General features: G+C 38.0%; 1 protein-coding gene across 2 annotated transcripts in view; it reads right to left on the reverse strand.

The window, feature by feature from the left end:
- CD46 (CD46 molecule) overlaps nucleotides 1-16,275 on the reverse strand; it is a 37,251-nt gene that overhangs the window by 18,643 nt on the left and 2,333 nt on the right. For both annotated transcript variants that reach the window (XM_032591685.1, XM_030301891.2), the window contains exons 2-5: nucleotides 10,602-10,784; nucleotides 10,184-10,286; nucleotides 3,916-4,010; nucleotides 1,653-1,850 (exon numbers count right to left, since the gene is read on the reverse strand). In XM_032591685.1, coding sequence (XP_032447576.1) covers nucleotides 1,653-1,850; nucleotides 3,916-4,010; nucleotides 10,184-10,286; nucleotides 10,602-10,784 — 579 coding nt within the window. The remainder of the gene's footprint in view (nucleotides 1-1,652; nucleotides 1,851-3,915; nucleotides 4,011-10,183; nucleotides 10,287-10,601; nucleotides 10,785-16,275) is intronic.

A 16,275-nucleotide genomic window follows, 5' to 3' on the forward strand; every position in this document is an offset into this window, starting at 1 on the left:
TATTTTTTTTTTTTTTTAAAGGTCATGCTGACACTGGCTGCAGTACCCTGCTTTTCTAGAAAGGTAGGAAAGACTTTTCTGAGAAGGTAATACTCGAGTTCAGATTTAAAAGTTGAAAAGCAAGTAGCCATGCCAAGATATGCAAAAAGAAAGTGCTCAGGTAGCAACAACATACACAAATGGGATGTTCAAGAAACAGAAAGGCCAGTGGAGTTAGGGCAGTGTTTTCCAAACATCTTGGCCTGCAAGCCAGAGATCGAAAGGCACATTTTACATCGTAAACCAGTATATAAGCACACAGGCCTGAAATACAGGTCAGCCTCATACCAGCGTGCTCTCCTGTTTCCCATTCTACTCCACCTCTTGGGAAGTAAACTACTGCTCATGACCTGATAGATTCATTTCAGAATCTATTAATTAATCTTTTCGCCGTTGTGTGAAACTGTTAACTGCACTAATGATTTTCTTTATGTTATGTTGGCTAGATATAATTTACGTACAGCAAAGCTAGTCCTCTTAAGCGGACAGCTGTATGAGGTTTGACAGAGGCAAATAATCATGTAATTACCACAATAAAGACACAGAAAAGCTCCATTGCCCCCCAACATTTCCTCATGCCGCTTTGTAATCAACCCTTCCCACCCCCACAACCACCTTCGCCAACCAGCCAAACACTGATTTGTTGTCTATTCCTATGGGGTTGTTTTTCCAGAATGTCATAATGAGCTTAATTTCTTCTTTTTTAGTTTCTTATGGTGGAAGCTTAGATCATGGGTTTGAGACTTTTTTCTAATATAAGTATTTCAGGCTATAAATATCCTTCTAAGTAATGCTTTTGCTGTATCCCACAAATAGTGAGATTTTGATATGTTGTCTTTTCATTTTTATTCAAGTCAAAACATTTTGCAATTTTCCTTGTGACGTCTCCTTTGACTCATGGGTTGGTTAGAAGTGTCTTGCATCGTTTTCAAATATTTGGGACTTTTATAGATACCTTTGATTTCTACATTCATTCCATTGTGATCTGATATTACACTCTGAATCATTTCAATTAAAAAAAATTTTTAACTATCATATTGCATAGAATATGGTATTAGAAAATGTTCCATGTGTACCTGAACAGAGTAAATATTTTACTGGTCTTCAGTGGTCCCTTTCTTCTAACAATCAAATCCCCTCCTGTGTCTCCCCGCATTACGTCACTCTCTAGACCCTTATACATTAATTTTTAAATATGTTTTGTCTAGGGTTTGTTATTCTTGTTTGTGAGATGGGTAGTCTTTCACAATTTATTCTACCATTTCCTATAGCCCAAACTCTCAAACATCTTGTAACAGAAAATTGTTATTTTTAAGCCAGTGTGTGCTGTGTTTTTTTGATGTTTCTCCAAAAAAAAAAAAAATCCTAACTCATGCATACACAGAGGAGTTCACAATAAATACATAAGAATGCTAAGAATGTGTAGGGTAAGGGCTGGGGAACTCTATAAATAGAACTATTTTTGAGTCAATTTTACCTGTATTAAATTGAATTAGAAACCAATTTAACAGGAGGAACGAGCACATGGGCTGTTTTGTTTACTTGTAGGTAGGTATCTACCAAGTGTTTCCAAAATATTTACAAATGAAGAAGGAAGAAAATGGAAGTATTACCTTTACACTGCGGAGGGTTACCACTCCATTCACCATTTCCGGTACAAACAAGTCTGCTCTCTCCAATAAGTGAATATGCATCTGGTCCACTTGATTGATCACAACTGTAAGTTACCACTTCATTATATTCATATTCTTCCTTGCCACTATTGGTATATTTCCCATTTGTTATTTTTGGGGGTGGTAGACACAATATCCCTTAAAAAATGAAAAAAAAAAAAAAGGACATGAAAGGCAAAAGGAAAGGAAAAGATGAAGGTAACATTAGTGAAGTCCTATGAACTGCCTTCAATAAATTCATTAACACATGATTTCTACCAGCTGGCTATAAATCCAATATCCATTTACAAGAAAGTTTCTGTGAGAAAATGTATTCTTCCAAATTCAAACCATTAATATAGACATGAACTTTTAGCATAAAACTCATTTTCTTAAATACTTACAAAAGATACCTATATGAAATACCTATGTTTATCTGCAAGACCATTCTAAGTTCTCATCATAAGAGATGCTGATGCTTTAATGAGCAAATATGCTTGTGATTAAAAATAAAACTCAGTGCTAGTTGAGAAATGCTTTATAATTTATAAATACTCTTGACACTTGAACAACATCGGGGTAAGAACTGATCCCCTGCAGTTAAAACTCCTCATATCTTTTGATTCCCCCCAAACTTAACTACTAATAGGCTACTACTGACCAGAGCCTTACCAAGAACATAAAAAGCTGATTAACACATATTTTTGGTATATGTAGTATATGCTGTATTCTTACAATTAAACAAGCTAGATAGAAGAAAATGTTACTAAGAAAACCACGAGGAAGAAGAAACACATTTACCATACTGTAGTGTTAAAAAACCACAAGTGGACCCACAACAGTTAAAACCTGTGCTTTTCAAGAGTCAATTGTATAACCATTCACTAAATTGATAGTTCCCAGTATCAAAATATTATTATCTGTTTTCACTTTTATCCATATGAGTCTACGGTGAAATCATCCAGATACTATAAATTGTGTGATAACACCACCGACTGAATCCAGACATCTTCCTTTAAGCCAGATTTTGAAGAGATTTGCAAAAATGTAAAACAATACCCTATTCTATTCCTTGTGGAAAATTCTGCTTTTTTAAAATTTATTTATTTTTTGATGTTTGTTTATTTTTGACAGAAAGATGGAGTGCAAGTGGGGGAGGGGTAGAGAGAGAGGGAGACACAGAATCCGAAGCAGGCTCCAGGCTCTGAGCTGTCAGCACAGAGCCCAATGCAGGGCTCCGTCGAACTCACGAGCCATAAGATAGGACCTGAGCCGATGTTGGACGCTTAACGTACTAAGCCACTCAGGCACCCCGAAAATTCTGCTTTTTTAAAAAATTTGTTGGGGCGGCCTGGGTGGCTCAGTCAGTTAAGTGTCTGACTTCAGCTCAGGTCATGATCTCACTGTTCGTGGGTTCGAACCCCACATCGGGCTCTGTGTGACAGCTCAGAGCCTGGAGCCTGCTTCAGATTCTGTGTCTCCTCTCTCTGCCCTTCCCTGCTCACACTCTTTCTGTCTCCCACAAATAAACATTTAAAAAAATTGTTGCATAGGTTAACATGCATTGAGCTTACAGTTCTTAAAAGTGAATTAATAAATAATTATGAATATCAATAGACATAACCTGCATAGGAAAAGCTCTTTGTGGTTTTTATTAATTTAAAAGCATAAAGGGATCCCAACAGCAAAATTTTATTTTATTTTTGTTGTTGTTGCTATAAGACTTTATTTTTTTAATATGAAATTTATTTTCAAATTGGTTTCCATACAACACCCAGTGCTCATCCAAACAGGTGCCTTCCTCAATACCCATCACCTCCCCTCCCCTCCCTCCCACCCCCCATCAACCCTTAGTTTATTCTCAGTTTTTTAAGAGTCTCTTATGGTTTGCCTCCTTCCCTCTTTATAACTTTTTTTTTCCCCTTCCCCTCCCCCATGGCCTTCTGTTAAGTCTCAGGATCCACAAAAGAGTGAAAACATATGGTATCTGTCTTTCTCTGTATGACTTATTTCACTTAGCATAACACTCTCCACGTTGCTACAAAAGGCCATATTTCATTCTTTCTCATTGCCAAGTAGTATTCCATTGTGTATATAAACCACAATTTCTTTATCCATTCATCAGTTGATGGACATTTAGGCTCTTTCCATCATTTGGCTACTGTTGAAAGTGCTGCTATTTTAAAGACTAACCCTCTAAATTCAAAAGAAAGCATATACTTACTACTACATAGAGGGGGATTATCACTCCAAGTCATTGTATTATCGTCGATACTAGAAAGTTCACAATAAATAACTTTTGACCCAAATAATCGATAACTAGAAAAGAAAAAAAGTTACTGGATTCTTCAGCAGTTAACAAGATGTGTAGAGCAATGAAAAAACATTTCACATGGTTGTTTTTCTCTACTACAGTAGTTTGAGGAAGAAGTTCCTTAAGGGACATATAATGAGAATGGTAACCATAGCTGCAGCTTAACCAAATAAAGAATTTCTGCACTGAAATATACACTGGCCTAGAGCAAAGATTTCTAAATAAATCTGTCACATCTGTCAGTCTGGCCTCTCTGCTATCTCCAGCAATCACATTACTCATTCACTTCTATGCTCTGGCCATTCTTCTCAGTCAGAACAACCAAGCAGAGAGATTAGGCCCTAGGGCTTGCCTGGATGGAGCTGAGTCCCAGCTCCATGACTCGCTTTCTATCTGACCTCAGGCAAGTCCCTTAATGTTTCTCTTGCTCAGCTTCCTCATCCCGCCAAAGAGGATAACAGCATATACATCATGGAGCTCTTTTTTTAACATGTATTTATTTTTGAGACAGAGAGAGAGAGAGCATGAACAGGGGAGGGTCAGAGAAAGAGGGAGACGCAGGATCTGAAACAGGCTCCAGGCTCTGAGCTGTCAGCACAGAGCCCCTTGCGGGGCTTGAACCCACAGACCGCAAGATCATGACCTGAGCCGAAGTCGGACGCTTAACCGACTGAGCCACCCAGGCACCCTCATCATGGAGCTCTTTTGAGGATTAGATGAGTTGCCATCTGGCACATAGCAAGTGTTAGGTGAGTTTTAGTTCTTATTCATGTTTACATCACAGTATCTGTTTTTATAAATGCTTATTTATTTGGGGGGGGGGACCGAAAGAGAGGGAGAGAGAAGCTGACAGTGCAGAGCCTGATGTAGGGCTATGTCCCACGAACCGTGGGATCATGACGTGAGCCGAAACCAAGAGCTGGCTCCTCAACTGACTGAGCCACCGAGGTGTCCCCATAGTATCTTTCTAACAAGGAGTAGCTCAGGGATATGCCTACTCATTATCTTCTCTGATGATTTAAATTCACAGTTCTCTCTTCTCCTGAACTCTCATTGTAATGATCATGAATCATTATATTTATTTGGGACTATTCATTTGCTTCTTTGTTTTGACATCTTTTTGTATGTATTTTGTTTCTCAATAAGGCTACAACTTCTCTGAGAAGAGAATAGGTCTTAAATTTTTACTGTTCCTTAAAGTACCTAACAAGCTATCTCTAAATAACTATAGGCATACCTCGTTTTATTGCGTTTTTTTTTTTTCTGTGCACTTGGCAGATACTGTATTTTTTTTAACAAATTGAAGGTCTGTGGCAATACTACAACATGCAAGTTAATCAGTGCATTTTTCAAACAGCATTGGCTCACTTCGCGTCTCTGTATAAACTTATCTTTAAATTAAGGTATGTACATTTTTTTTTTAAATATATAATGCTATTGCACATTTACTAGACTCCATTATGGTATAAACCTAACTTTTATATGCACTAGAAAACCCAATAATTAATTTCACTCACTTTTTTGAAATACTTGCTTTATTGAGGGGTTATGGAACCAAACCCTCCACCTCTGAGGTATGCCTATGGTGACAGCATGCTCCAATATTTTTACTGGACCAAGTTAAAAAACAGACAGTGAAACTGCCTGCAAATACTTCTACCTGAATTTTCCCCCAGAATCAGTCAATCACTGATTCTCTATTAAAATGTATTAGGAGATTATTCTGGAACAATGGCAAGGTGGTAAGCACCAGGAATCTGTCTCTCGATCTAGAAGACAACTGCACTCTTAGGATCTATGTGATGTAAATATTTTAGAACTAGGGAGTCTGCTGATGGTTTACAACTTCCCAGGAAAGACTTGGACAGGTAAACTGCATTGATTTCAGTCAATTTCATCTCAGCAGAGTGTCAGGTACCCATCCTCCACCCCCCAGCAGGCAGCTGTGCATGCGTTCTTGGAGCAGCTTAGAAGCAGTTGGGAGATCCAGGGTGGGCAAAAAAAGACTCTGTCCTCCAAATAGCGGGGATCTGTGCTCTTATCACTGAACTCTGCTTCTGATCACAGAGAAGCAGTGAGGCAGGCAGTTACTGTTGTCACACCTGCCCCTAACTCTTGTAAGCCCCCTTCTACCAGCCTGAAGTGACTTCTAGGGGACTAAACATCCAGTACCCTCTGCTCCTCATTTCATGTTTCATTTTTCTCCTCTCAGGAGCCAGACGTTAAAGACTAGAACACTGAAAGACAATTGCATGTGTGGGAAAAAGTAAAAGTGAATGTGCATGCCCAGAGAAACGCTAGAAAAAACTGAAAAGACCTTCAGTTTACATGTCAGGCTGATCCTTCGCATGGAGACAGCCTACAAGAATAACATAAAATGGCAAACCCTAGGGAAAGAGGAGAATCTGATTTCCAGAGTTAGCACATTAGTAGATTCAAATGTACAGTTCAACAAAAGTTACAAGGTATGCAAAGAAAGAGGAAAGTCTGGTCCATTCAAAGGAAAATATACATTAACAGAAATTAACAGAACTAGACAAAGACTTTAAAATAAAAGTCTTAAAGATGCTCAAAGAATTAAAGGAAGAAATGTAGAAAGTCAAGAAAACAATGTGTGAAGAAAATGGAAGCATCTACTGGAGACAGAAAACCTACAACAAAACCAAAATGAAATTCTGGAGCTGAAAAGCATAATAACTACAATGAAAAATTCACTAGGGAATTGAATACAGATTTGAACATGCAGAAGAAAGAATTGGTGAAGAGAGGGCAATAGAAATTACGGAGTCTGAGGAGCAGAAAGAGAAAAGATTGAAGAAAAGTAGACAACCACAGGTACTTAGGTGACACCAATATGCTAGCCAACATACATGCTGTAAGACAATCAGAAGAAGATAGAAAGGGCACAGAGAATATCTGAAGAAATAATGGTTGGAAACTTCCCAATTTTGATGAAAGTTGTGAATATAAACATCTAAAATGCTCAACAAACTCCAAGTAAGAAGAATGCATAGAGACCCACACTAGAAAGCATAAGAAACTTTCAAAAGACAAAGACAAAGACAGAGAATCTTGAAAGCTGGGAGAAAGAAGTGAATCATAGCCTAGGAGGGATCCTAAATAAGATTATCAACAGATTTCACATCAGGACTTAGAGGTCAGAAGATAGTGGATGGACTGAAAGCTCAAAGGGCTAAAAGAAAAAGAACTGGCAATCAAAATTCCTCTATCCAGTAAAACTGTCCTTCAAAAGTGAGGGAGAAATCAAGACTTCCCCAGAAAAAAAAAATCTGAGGGAGTTTGTGACCAATGGTTTGTGACTACAATTTCGCTTGTAGGAAATGTCCAAGGGAGTCTACGAGGTGAAATGAATGGACACTAAAAAGTAACTTGAAGCTGTATGGATAAAGATCTCAATAAAGTAAATACCTGGGCAACATTAAAAGCTAGTATTATTGTAACAATGGTTTGTAAGTAAAATTTTTGTTTTCTATATGATTTAAGACACCAATCTTTTAGAAGAAAATAAGTTATTAGTGCAGAAGCTAGTATTACAATTATTAGTGTAGAGATCAGTGCGGCATCAGCAACCAAAAGGGTGGGGATGAAGCTGTAAATGAGCAGTTTTTGTAATTTATTGAAGCTAACCTGGTGTAAATTCAAACTGGAGTGCTAAGAGTGTAGGATGTTAACTGTAGTCCCCATGGTAACTATAAACAAAATAGCTGTAGAATATACACAAAAGGAAATGAGAGAGGAATTTAAACATTTCACTGTAAAAATAAACTAAACAAAAAATTAAACAGTAATACAGGAAATGAGGGACATAAAAAGGTATAAGGCATATAGAAAAAAATAGCACAATTTCAGAAGTGCCTCTTGCCAGTAATTACTTTAAATGTAAATGGATTAAATTCTCCAATCAAAAGACAGCGATCAGCAGAATGGATGAAAACACATGCATGATCCAGGGGGACCTGGGTGGCTCAGTCAGTTGAGCATCTGACTCTTGATTTTGTGTCAGGTCATGATCTCACAGTTTATAGGGTCAAACTGTGTTGGGCTGTGTGCTGACAACACATAGCCTGCTTAGGATTCTCTCTCCTTCTCTGACCCTCCCCAACTCAATTCTTTCTTTCTGTCAAAATAAACTAAACCCAAACCTAGCAGAAGGGAGTATTAAAGATTAGAGAGGAGATAAATAAAATAGAGGAGAAAAACCAAAAGTTGGTTCTTTGTAAAGATCAACTGAATTCACAAACCTTAGTTAGATGGACTAAGAGAGAGAGAAGACTCAATTTATTGAAATCAGAAATGCAAGTGGGAACATTACTATCAATTCTACAGAAATATAAAATATAATAAAAGAGTTCTATTAACAGTTTTGCACCAACAAGTTGGATAACCTAGATAAAATGGACAAATTCCTAGAAACACAAAGGCTACCAAAACTAAACCATGAAGAAACAGAAATTACAACTACTTACTCACCTATAACTAGTAAGGAGATTGAATCAGTAATCGAAATTCTCTCAATAAAGAAAAACCCCAGACCTGATGGTTTCATGGGTGAATTCCACTAAACATTTAAAGAACTAATACTTATCCTTCTCAAACTTTTCCAAAAAATTTAAGAGGAGGGAAATCTTCCTAATTCATTCAATGAAACCAGCATCAACATGATACCAAAAGACACTACAAGCAAATAAAGCTACAGACCAATACTTCTTATGAACCATGATGCAAAAAATCATCAAAAAATACTAACCAACAAAATTCAGTAGCATATTACATACCATGAACAAGCAAAATTTATTCCTGGGATGCAAGGATGGTTCAACATATGAAAAATGACCAATGTCATATGCCACATCAGCAGAATGGACAAAAACCACACAGTTATCTCAATTGATGCAGAAAAAGCATTTGACAAAATTCAACACTCTTTCATGGTAAATATATTCAATGAACTAGGAAGACAAGAAAACTATCTTAAGATAATAAAGGCCATTCATGAAAAACCCACAGCAAATATTATACTCAATGGTGAAAAGCTGAAAGCTGTTCCTCTAAGATCAAGAACAAGTCAAGGATGCCTGTTTTTACCATTTCTATTCAACATAGTACTGGAAGTTCTAGCCATAGCAATTAGGCAAGAAAAAGAAATAAAAGACATCCAAACTGGAAACGAAGAAGTAAAATTATCAGTTTGTAGACAATGTGATCTTATCTATAGAAAATCATAAAGATTCCACCAGAACAAAACAAGTGTTAGTAGCACTAATAAATGAATTCAGCAAAGTAGCAGGATAAAAGACAATATAAAAAAAAAAAATCAGATGCATTTTCATATTGTATTCTGTTTACCTTCTAAATGAACATTTTTCATAAATGTCCAGTATCCCCAATATAGACTACTGAAAGAACCCTATAGAACAAAGGCTGTTAATCTTTTTAAAAAAATTTTTTTATGTTTATTTTTGAAAAAGAGAGAGAAAGACACAGTGTGAGTGAGGGAGGGGCCGATAGAGAGGGAGACACAGAATCCAAAGCTGGCTCCAGGCCCTGAGCTGTAGTCACAGAGTCCGATGTGGGGCTTGAACTCATGAGCCTTGAGATCATGACCTGAGCTGAAGTCAGATGCTTAACCAACCACGCCACTCAGATGCCTCAAAGGCTGTTATTCTTAAGTGCTCAATACCTCTTTTTGAGATACTTAACCTTCGTAACAATCACAAAATTCTAACTAACAGATCTTGATCAACATAACGGTTCAGGTTAACCAGGTGAATTTTGGTCTGCTCTCAATATAAGAATATCTTCAGTTGGCAATTTGGTCTTTCATTTCTATAAGCCCAACTTCAACTGAGAGTTGGCCATTTTAAATAGGGTGCACTTTATTGTAAAAAATGAAGTCACCATTGTTAATGCTCACAATAGATTTATAGCAGATATGGTAAATATTATAGAATTTTGTTTTTCTTCATTTAAATTTCTTTCTACTAATTACACATCTTTTCAGTTTCCATAAAAAGCCTGAGCCTTGTTAGGCGGTAAGTACAACTTGTCAATAGGAGGAAAGTGCACTCAACTTTATGGGAACGCTTATGAAGAGAAGCAAAACAAAAATGGAATTAGGAATATTTACCTTATTTCCTCTAAGGAACAATTTACTTACCCCTCATTACAAGCATAGTGAACCTGTGATCCAAAGAGAAAACTTCCATTTACGCTGACCATATGGCCATTTACGGGATCTCCTGGATGTTGACATGATTTTTCTAAAAGAAAATTTTCAAATTTGTTGTTTCATGTCAATTTCAAAATACTTGAATTAAAATAAAAATTCTGCATTGCTTATCTGAATTCATGAGAGTATTTTCTATTTTTGACTATTATAAAGCCAAACTTAAGATTCACATTTAACCAGATAACCAATTGCCAAGAAAAAGATTCCTTGGGGATTTTTCGAGGACTGAAAAACTACTATTTAAAACCTACATTCACATGAGAAAACAATCACCGCACTAGTGGAATATGCAATCTCAAATGTGTGAAATCTCTAGAGCAATAAAAAAAAAAATCTGTACACTTACTTGTACAAGCCTCCTGGAGAGGTGTCCATGTGTTATTAGGGTAACAAACAGAAGATACGGGAAGAAGAGGTATAATACGCTTGTATCCTGGGCGACACTGAAATTGTACATTTTCCCCAGGATTATAACTGGATTTAACAACAGTTGGCCTCATAGAGTTGTACTGCGGAGGGTCACAGGCATCTAGGGATAAGAGAATGAGAACATGAAAATGAAGCGTTTTCTCTCTGTCACCAACCAGGGACTGTGGTCTCCCAGCAGGAATGTAATACGTAATAGAAGGAAAAATCCAAGATTTTAAATGATTCTTCCATTCCTTTACCAAAGTTGTGATAGCAGTCGAGGATGTGCCTTGCTCATTTTAAATAAAAATAACATCCTACTAGGTTTGGGGAATAGGATGAGTTTTCTTTCAACAATAAGTTGAAGACACAAAATCACTGGTTTTTGTCTTAACGATATATGTAAAAAAGCATCCTTCCCCATCTTTTTCTAAATTCATTTCAAAACTCGCCTCTCCTCAGGGTGCCTGGGTAGCTCAGTCAGTTACGGGTGCAACTCTTGGTTTCAGCTCAGGTCATGATCTCACGGTTTTGTGAGATCGGGCCCTGAGCCTGCTTGGGAGTCTCTCTCTCCCTCTCTTTCTGCCCCTCCTCAACTCACACTGTCTCTTTCAAAAATGAAATAAAAAAAAAAAAAAACTATGAATAATTGCCCTTCCTCTAAGAAGCCTTCTATAGTATATGTAGCACTCTGCTCTGAATACTCTTCCATAGGCTGAAACAAACTAAAATAACTTGTCACTTCAGGCTTAGTTTCCTCTCAGAAGGCAGATTCCTAGAGGTAAGGGATCATATGTCTTCTTTTTCTATTACTGTACCCAGTGGGTGCTTACGAAATGCTATAGTAACAAGTGATTATTAAATAAGCGTAATGTATTTCATAGATCAAAATAAATATTCACTAAAGTCTTTCAAAATACAAGACTTCATTTCTTGTTTCATGTTAGTGAACTGGGCATTTTATAAGTGAATAAATACCATTTAAATATCAAAATTTACTATTCTGAAATCCTTTTTTTAAGTTTATTTATTTATGTAATCTCTACACTTAATGTGGGGCTCAAACTCATGACCCCAAGATCAAGAGTCGCAGGCTTTTCTGACTGAGCCAGCCAGGCACCACTCAAAATTGACTACTCTCAATAGCATTACATGAAAAATATGTTGCTTTGGGGGACATTATTTTAAGTATGATTTCACCTTCCTCCACTGATCAATGGATCACACATTCTTTCGGAAGCTCCCTGAATGCAGCTGTCTGGGCTGTTTATCCAATATACACCTCCAGGAGTGCTACGATACTGCTATGCTTTTAGAATTTTGAGGGGGTGAAGGGAGGGGTTTTTTTTCCCCTCCCTAGAATAGTGTCATTTCTACTTCAGCAATTTCTCTTCCCTTTCAATTAACCATGAGCTTGAAAACCAAACAGATCTGTCAGAACAATTATGTAAAACAACACGATGGAGACACGTCCAGTAAAGTCCTAAAGGGCTAAAAGAACATGGAGGCCTCTCCTGTAAGGGTGAGGACCTAAGGACAAAGGAGATAGATCTACTTTGATCCCTGAGGAAACTTTTCTTTCTTACTCCCTGGATCTCCGTCTTACTTCAGATTAAGAGACTGGTCAAGAGAACTCTACTCAAGTGAAATATTACTCTCCTTTTACACCATATTCCTAAATTCTAAAATTGTATCTATAAACACCGTCCAACATTTCCTTTACATCATGTCCTCAAATCCACCTACTGGCAATATGTTTTCCACATTACCACTATGCTGACCAAGATATGTGAATGTTCCTCAATCAACTGTCCAAATCAGAACAAAAGCAAAAAGCAAACAAAAAGTCATAGCAATTAAAAGCATTAAAAAGAGGATTAATAAAGAGATGAATTTTATTAATAACATTACATTTACATTAAAATGAATACCCTGAGTCATTTTATAATGGGGGGAAAAAGCTAGAAATGCTAATATAATTCCATTCTAGATACAAATGCACCACGTCATTAGAAATCCTTGGAACCACCAAGAAATAAATCAAGTAACAGCATTCCTCTGATTAAATTATGCAAGTATTCCTTGTTTTATGCATTCAACTTCAGTAACTATATTGAAACCAGATAAGCATTTTAGAATTCCAAATATGACTTTCATATATAGTGACCTGTATGGAAAAAGAAATGTCAATTGGTTTATCCATTCAACTAATTTGAAGTATTTTCTTCCTCCTAACACGTATAATTATAAGACATGCTTTCAAAAACATGCAAAGTTGACAACTTGGTTTGCAAGCTTTATACACTATAATAATTGAGTCCAATATTACACTGTTTTGCAATAGTTTCTTCTCTTGCTGGGAACACTGATGATTTTTTTTTTTTTTTTAACCCTCTGGCTACCCTTTGTTCTCTGCTTGATTGGATAATGTGATATTCCTGATGGCTTGCTCTAGGAATTCGTGTTACTTCATTCTGCAGATCCCTCAGGGTGAATATGTATACTCCCACGACCTTATGATCACTGAGAGGCATTGCCTCCCGCATCCTGGTCCCCATCCTCAATCTCTAGCCAGGGTGCCAAATGTATATATCCAATTGCCCACCCACATGCTCCACTTGGAAATGTCATGCTATCTCCGATAACATTTTGAAGCCAAAGTGTGGTCTCTTGATTCTTTTCATACTTACACATGCCCAGCAAACAAAATAGATGGGTTTTAAAATTTCAATTCCTGTATAATTAACATACAGTGTTATTAGTTTTCAGGTGTACAATACAGTGATTCAACAACTCTATGCATTACACAGTGATCATCACGATAAACATACTCTTTATCCCCTTCACTTATTTCATTCATCTCCCCACCCACCTACCCTCTAATAACCACCAGTTTCTTCTCTATATTTATGAGTCTGTTTTTTAGTTTATCTTTTTTGTTGTTCATTTGTTTGGTTTCTTGAATTCAATATATGAGTGAAATTGTAGAGTATTTGTCTTTCTCTCACTGACTTATTTCACTTAGCATTATACCCTCTTGCTGCAAATAGCAAAATTCCATTCTTTTTCATAACTAAGTAACGGTCCATTGTATACAGCTTCTTTATATCCATTCATCTATCAACTCACCCTTGGGTTGCTTCCCTATCTGGGCTATTGTAAGTTAATGCTGCAATAAACATAGGGATGCATGTCTCTTACCAAATTAGTGTTTTCACATTCTTTGGGTAAATACCTAGTAGTGGAATTATGAATCATACAGTAATTGTATTCTTAATCTTCTATGTCTTCCACAGTGACTGCACCAGTGTGAATTCCTACCAAGAGTGGACGAGGAGGACTTTTTACCCACAACCTTGTATTTTGGATTTTGGCCATTCTGACAAGTGTGAGGTGGGATCTCATTGTGGTATTGTTTTGCTTTCTCTGATGACTGGTGATGTTGAGCACCTTTTCATGTGTCTCTTGGCCATTTGTCTGTCTTCTTATAGAAATGTCTGTTCATGCCTTCTATTTTTCATTAGATTATTTGGGGTTTTTTGTTCTTGAGTTAAATATAGATGGTCTTCAAAACAGAAATTCCTGTTCCTTCTCTTTTATTCTGCCTTTCCTTTGAGTTCAGATCACCATCATTTCTATCTACATTGCTACTAGCATTTATGAATAGGCCTCCTTACCTACCACCCACCTTTCAGCCAGGCAGCCTGGTTCCACTACCAACACTTCTTCCCACCACATTCGTCTGAAACCCTCCCGCGCTTACACCAACAATCTACAACATGGTCCTCAAGAAATGATCTTCTACTGAGTCTAGAGAAATTAAAGTAACTCTGGTTTAGACTTGCCATGTGCCAAGTCAAACAAAAGGGCTCAAGGTGCCCTAAAAGGACAGATGCTAACATCATGTCTGAATTTTAATGATGGTGATTGTTCATTCTTGACTATCCTGTTGCTTTCACAGTGATCTGCTCTGTGATCCAGTCCTCTGCCTTTCTCTTGCCTCTGTGTCCTCCTGCTGCCACACCGGGTAGCTCCACAGTCCATGGATGCCCTAAGCCATGTCACATCACTAAGCCTCTGATCACACTGTTCCCTCTGCTCTGAACACCCTTCCTACCTGCTCACCCGCAAGCCCTGTTCAACTCTTGTCTCCTTACACTGAATCCACTCAACTGTTCCTCCAGCAAGCATTTTCCACTTCCCCGGGGAGGCAGGGCCCCTTCCCCTTCCCTTGCACCGTCCTTTGCATGGACCTCTCAAGTCACTATCACATGTTTTTGTGTTTAACAGTTCCCATGGCTGGCTCCATTCATCCATGCAGCCACAACACCAAGCACAGCATGTCTCTCAGAGTAGCGAGGCAAAACAACATGGCACTCAAAGGACCACTGGTGTCAAACAGAACACCATGGGGAAGAATACGCTGTCAGGCATCTGACATTGAAACATTGAAACTAACCATCTTTAAGCTTGAAGCACTGGAGAAAGATCTGGCCATGTCATTTCTTCTGTTGCCTATCTCCTAGTATTCTGTAACCTAGCAACTGACCAGAAGGACTGTCCTCTGGGTATTACAATACGTAGAGTAAAGAAACTAAGAAAGTAGCATGTAAGCACTTACAGATCTTGGCTTCTTTAATTAGAGAGAAAGAAAAGACCTAACGATATGACCCACAACAGGAGATAGTGGGTTTTGTACAAAACCAGCAGACCCTTTGGGGAAGAATGAGACTGGTCCCGAAACTGGACAAATGTTCCCTTCTGCCATCTCGTGCAGCTGGCAACTAACTCCCTCTGAGGTGGTGAGCTTCCGGGCACAACACTGCCTACACACCTTCTCCTGAGAGGATGAGAGGCATCAAAACTGAACCGTGTACGCCCTTCCCACTGTTTCCCTGCCCAACATAATGAAGGCTCATTTGTACTTTCCCTAATTTCATACCTGTCCTGATTTTACCTTTAAAAAAAATGTTTTTTTTAATCTTTATTTTTGAGAGACAGAGCGCAAATAGGGGAGGGGCAGAGAGTCAGGGAGACACAGAATCTGAAGCAGGCTCCAGGCTCCGAGCCATCAGCACAGAGCCCGACACAGGACTCAAACTCACGAATCGTAAGATCATGACCTGAGCTAAAGTCGGACACTCAACTGACTGGGCCACCCAGGCACCCCATGATTTTACCTTTGAACCTTACACTTGGCCTTGATTTCCCTTTTCTTCGTTTTTAAGTCTTATTCCCTTCCATGTTGCACTCTGTTCATTTGTCTCTTTCCTCTATTCCAAATGACATTCAGAGTCTCCTTCCACTTTTAGCTATAAGGCTAATCTAACCTTGATCCTTTTTAAAAACTTCTTTTTGTTTTCTTTTTACCACCACTGGCCCCTCTCCACTCCACCCCCCCCCCCACAGAAATGAACTGTTTGATGATCAGTATCAAGCAAGACTATTGTGAGCACTGCAGACTCTACATAAACAGTGGAAGACAGAGCCCCTCTGACAGGCGCCCCTGCCTTAGCTTAGGCACCACGGATAGGCCATCCTAAGCACGATGCTTTAAAGAACCTTCCTCCAGTACTGTAAGCCTCACCTGAATCCTTTATTTCATTTTCTGG

This window comes from Lynx canadensis, chromosome F1 (genome assembly GCF_007474595.2).
Source record: "Lynx canadensis isolate LIC74 chromosome F1, mLynCan4.pri.v2, whole genome shotgun sequence".
Classification (NCBI taxonomy): Eukaryota; Metazoa; Chordata; class Mammalia; order Carnivora; family Felidae; genus Lynx; species Lynx canadensis.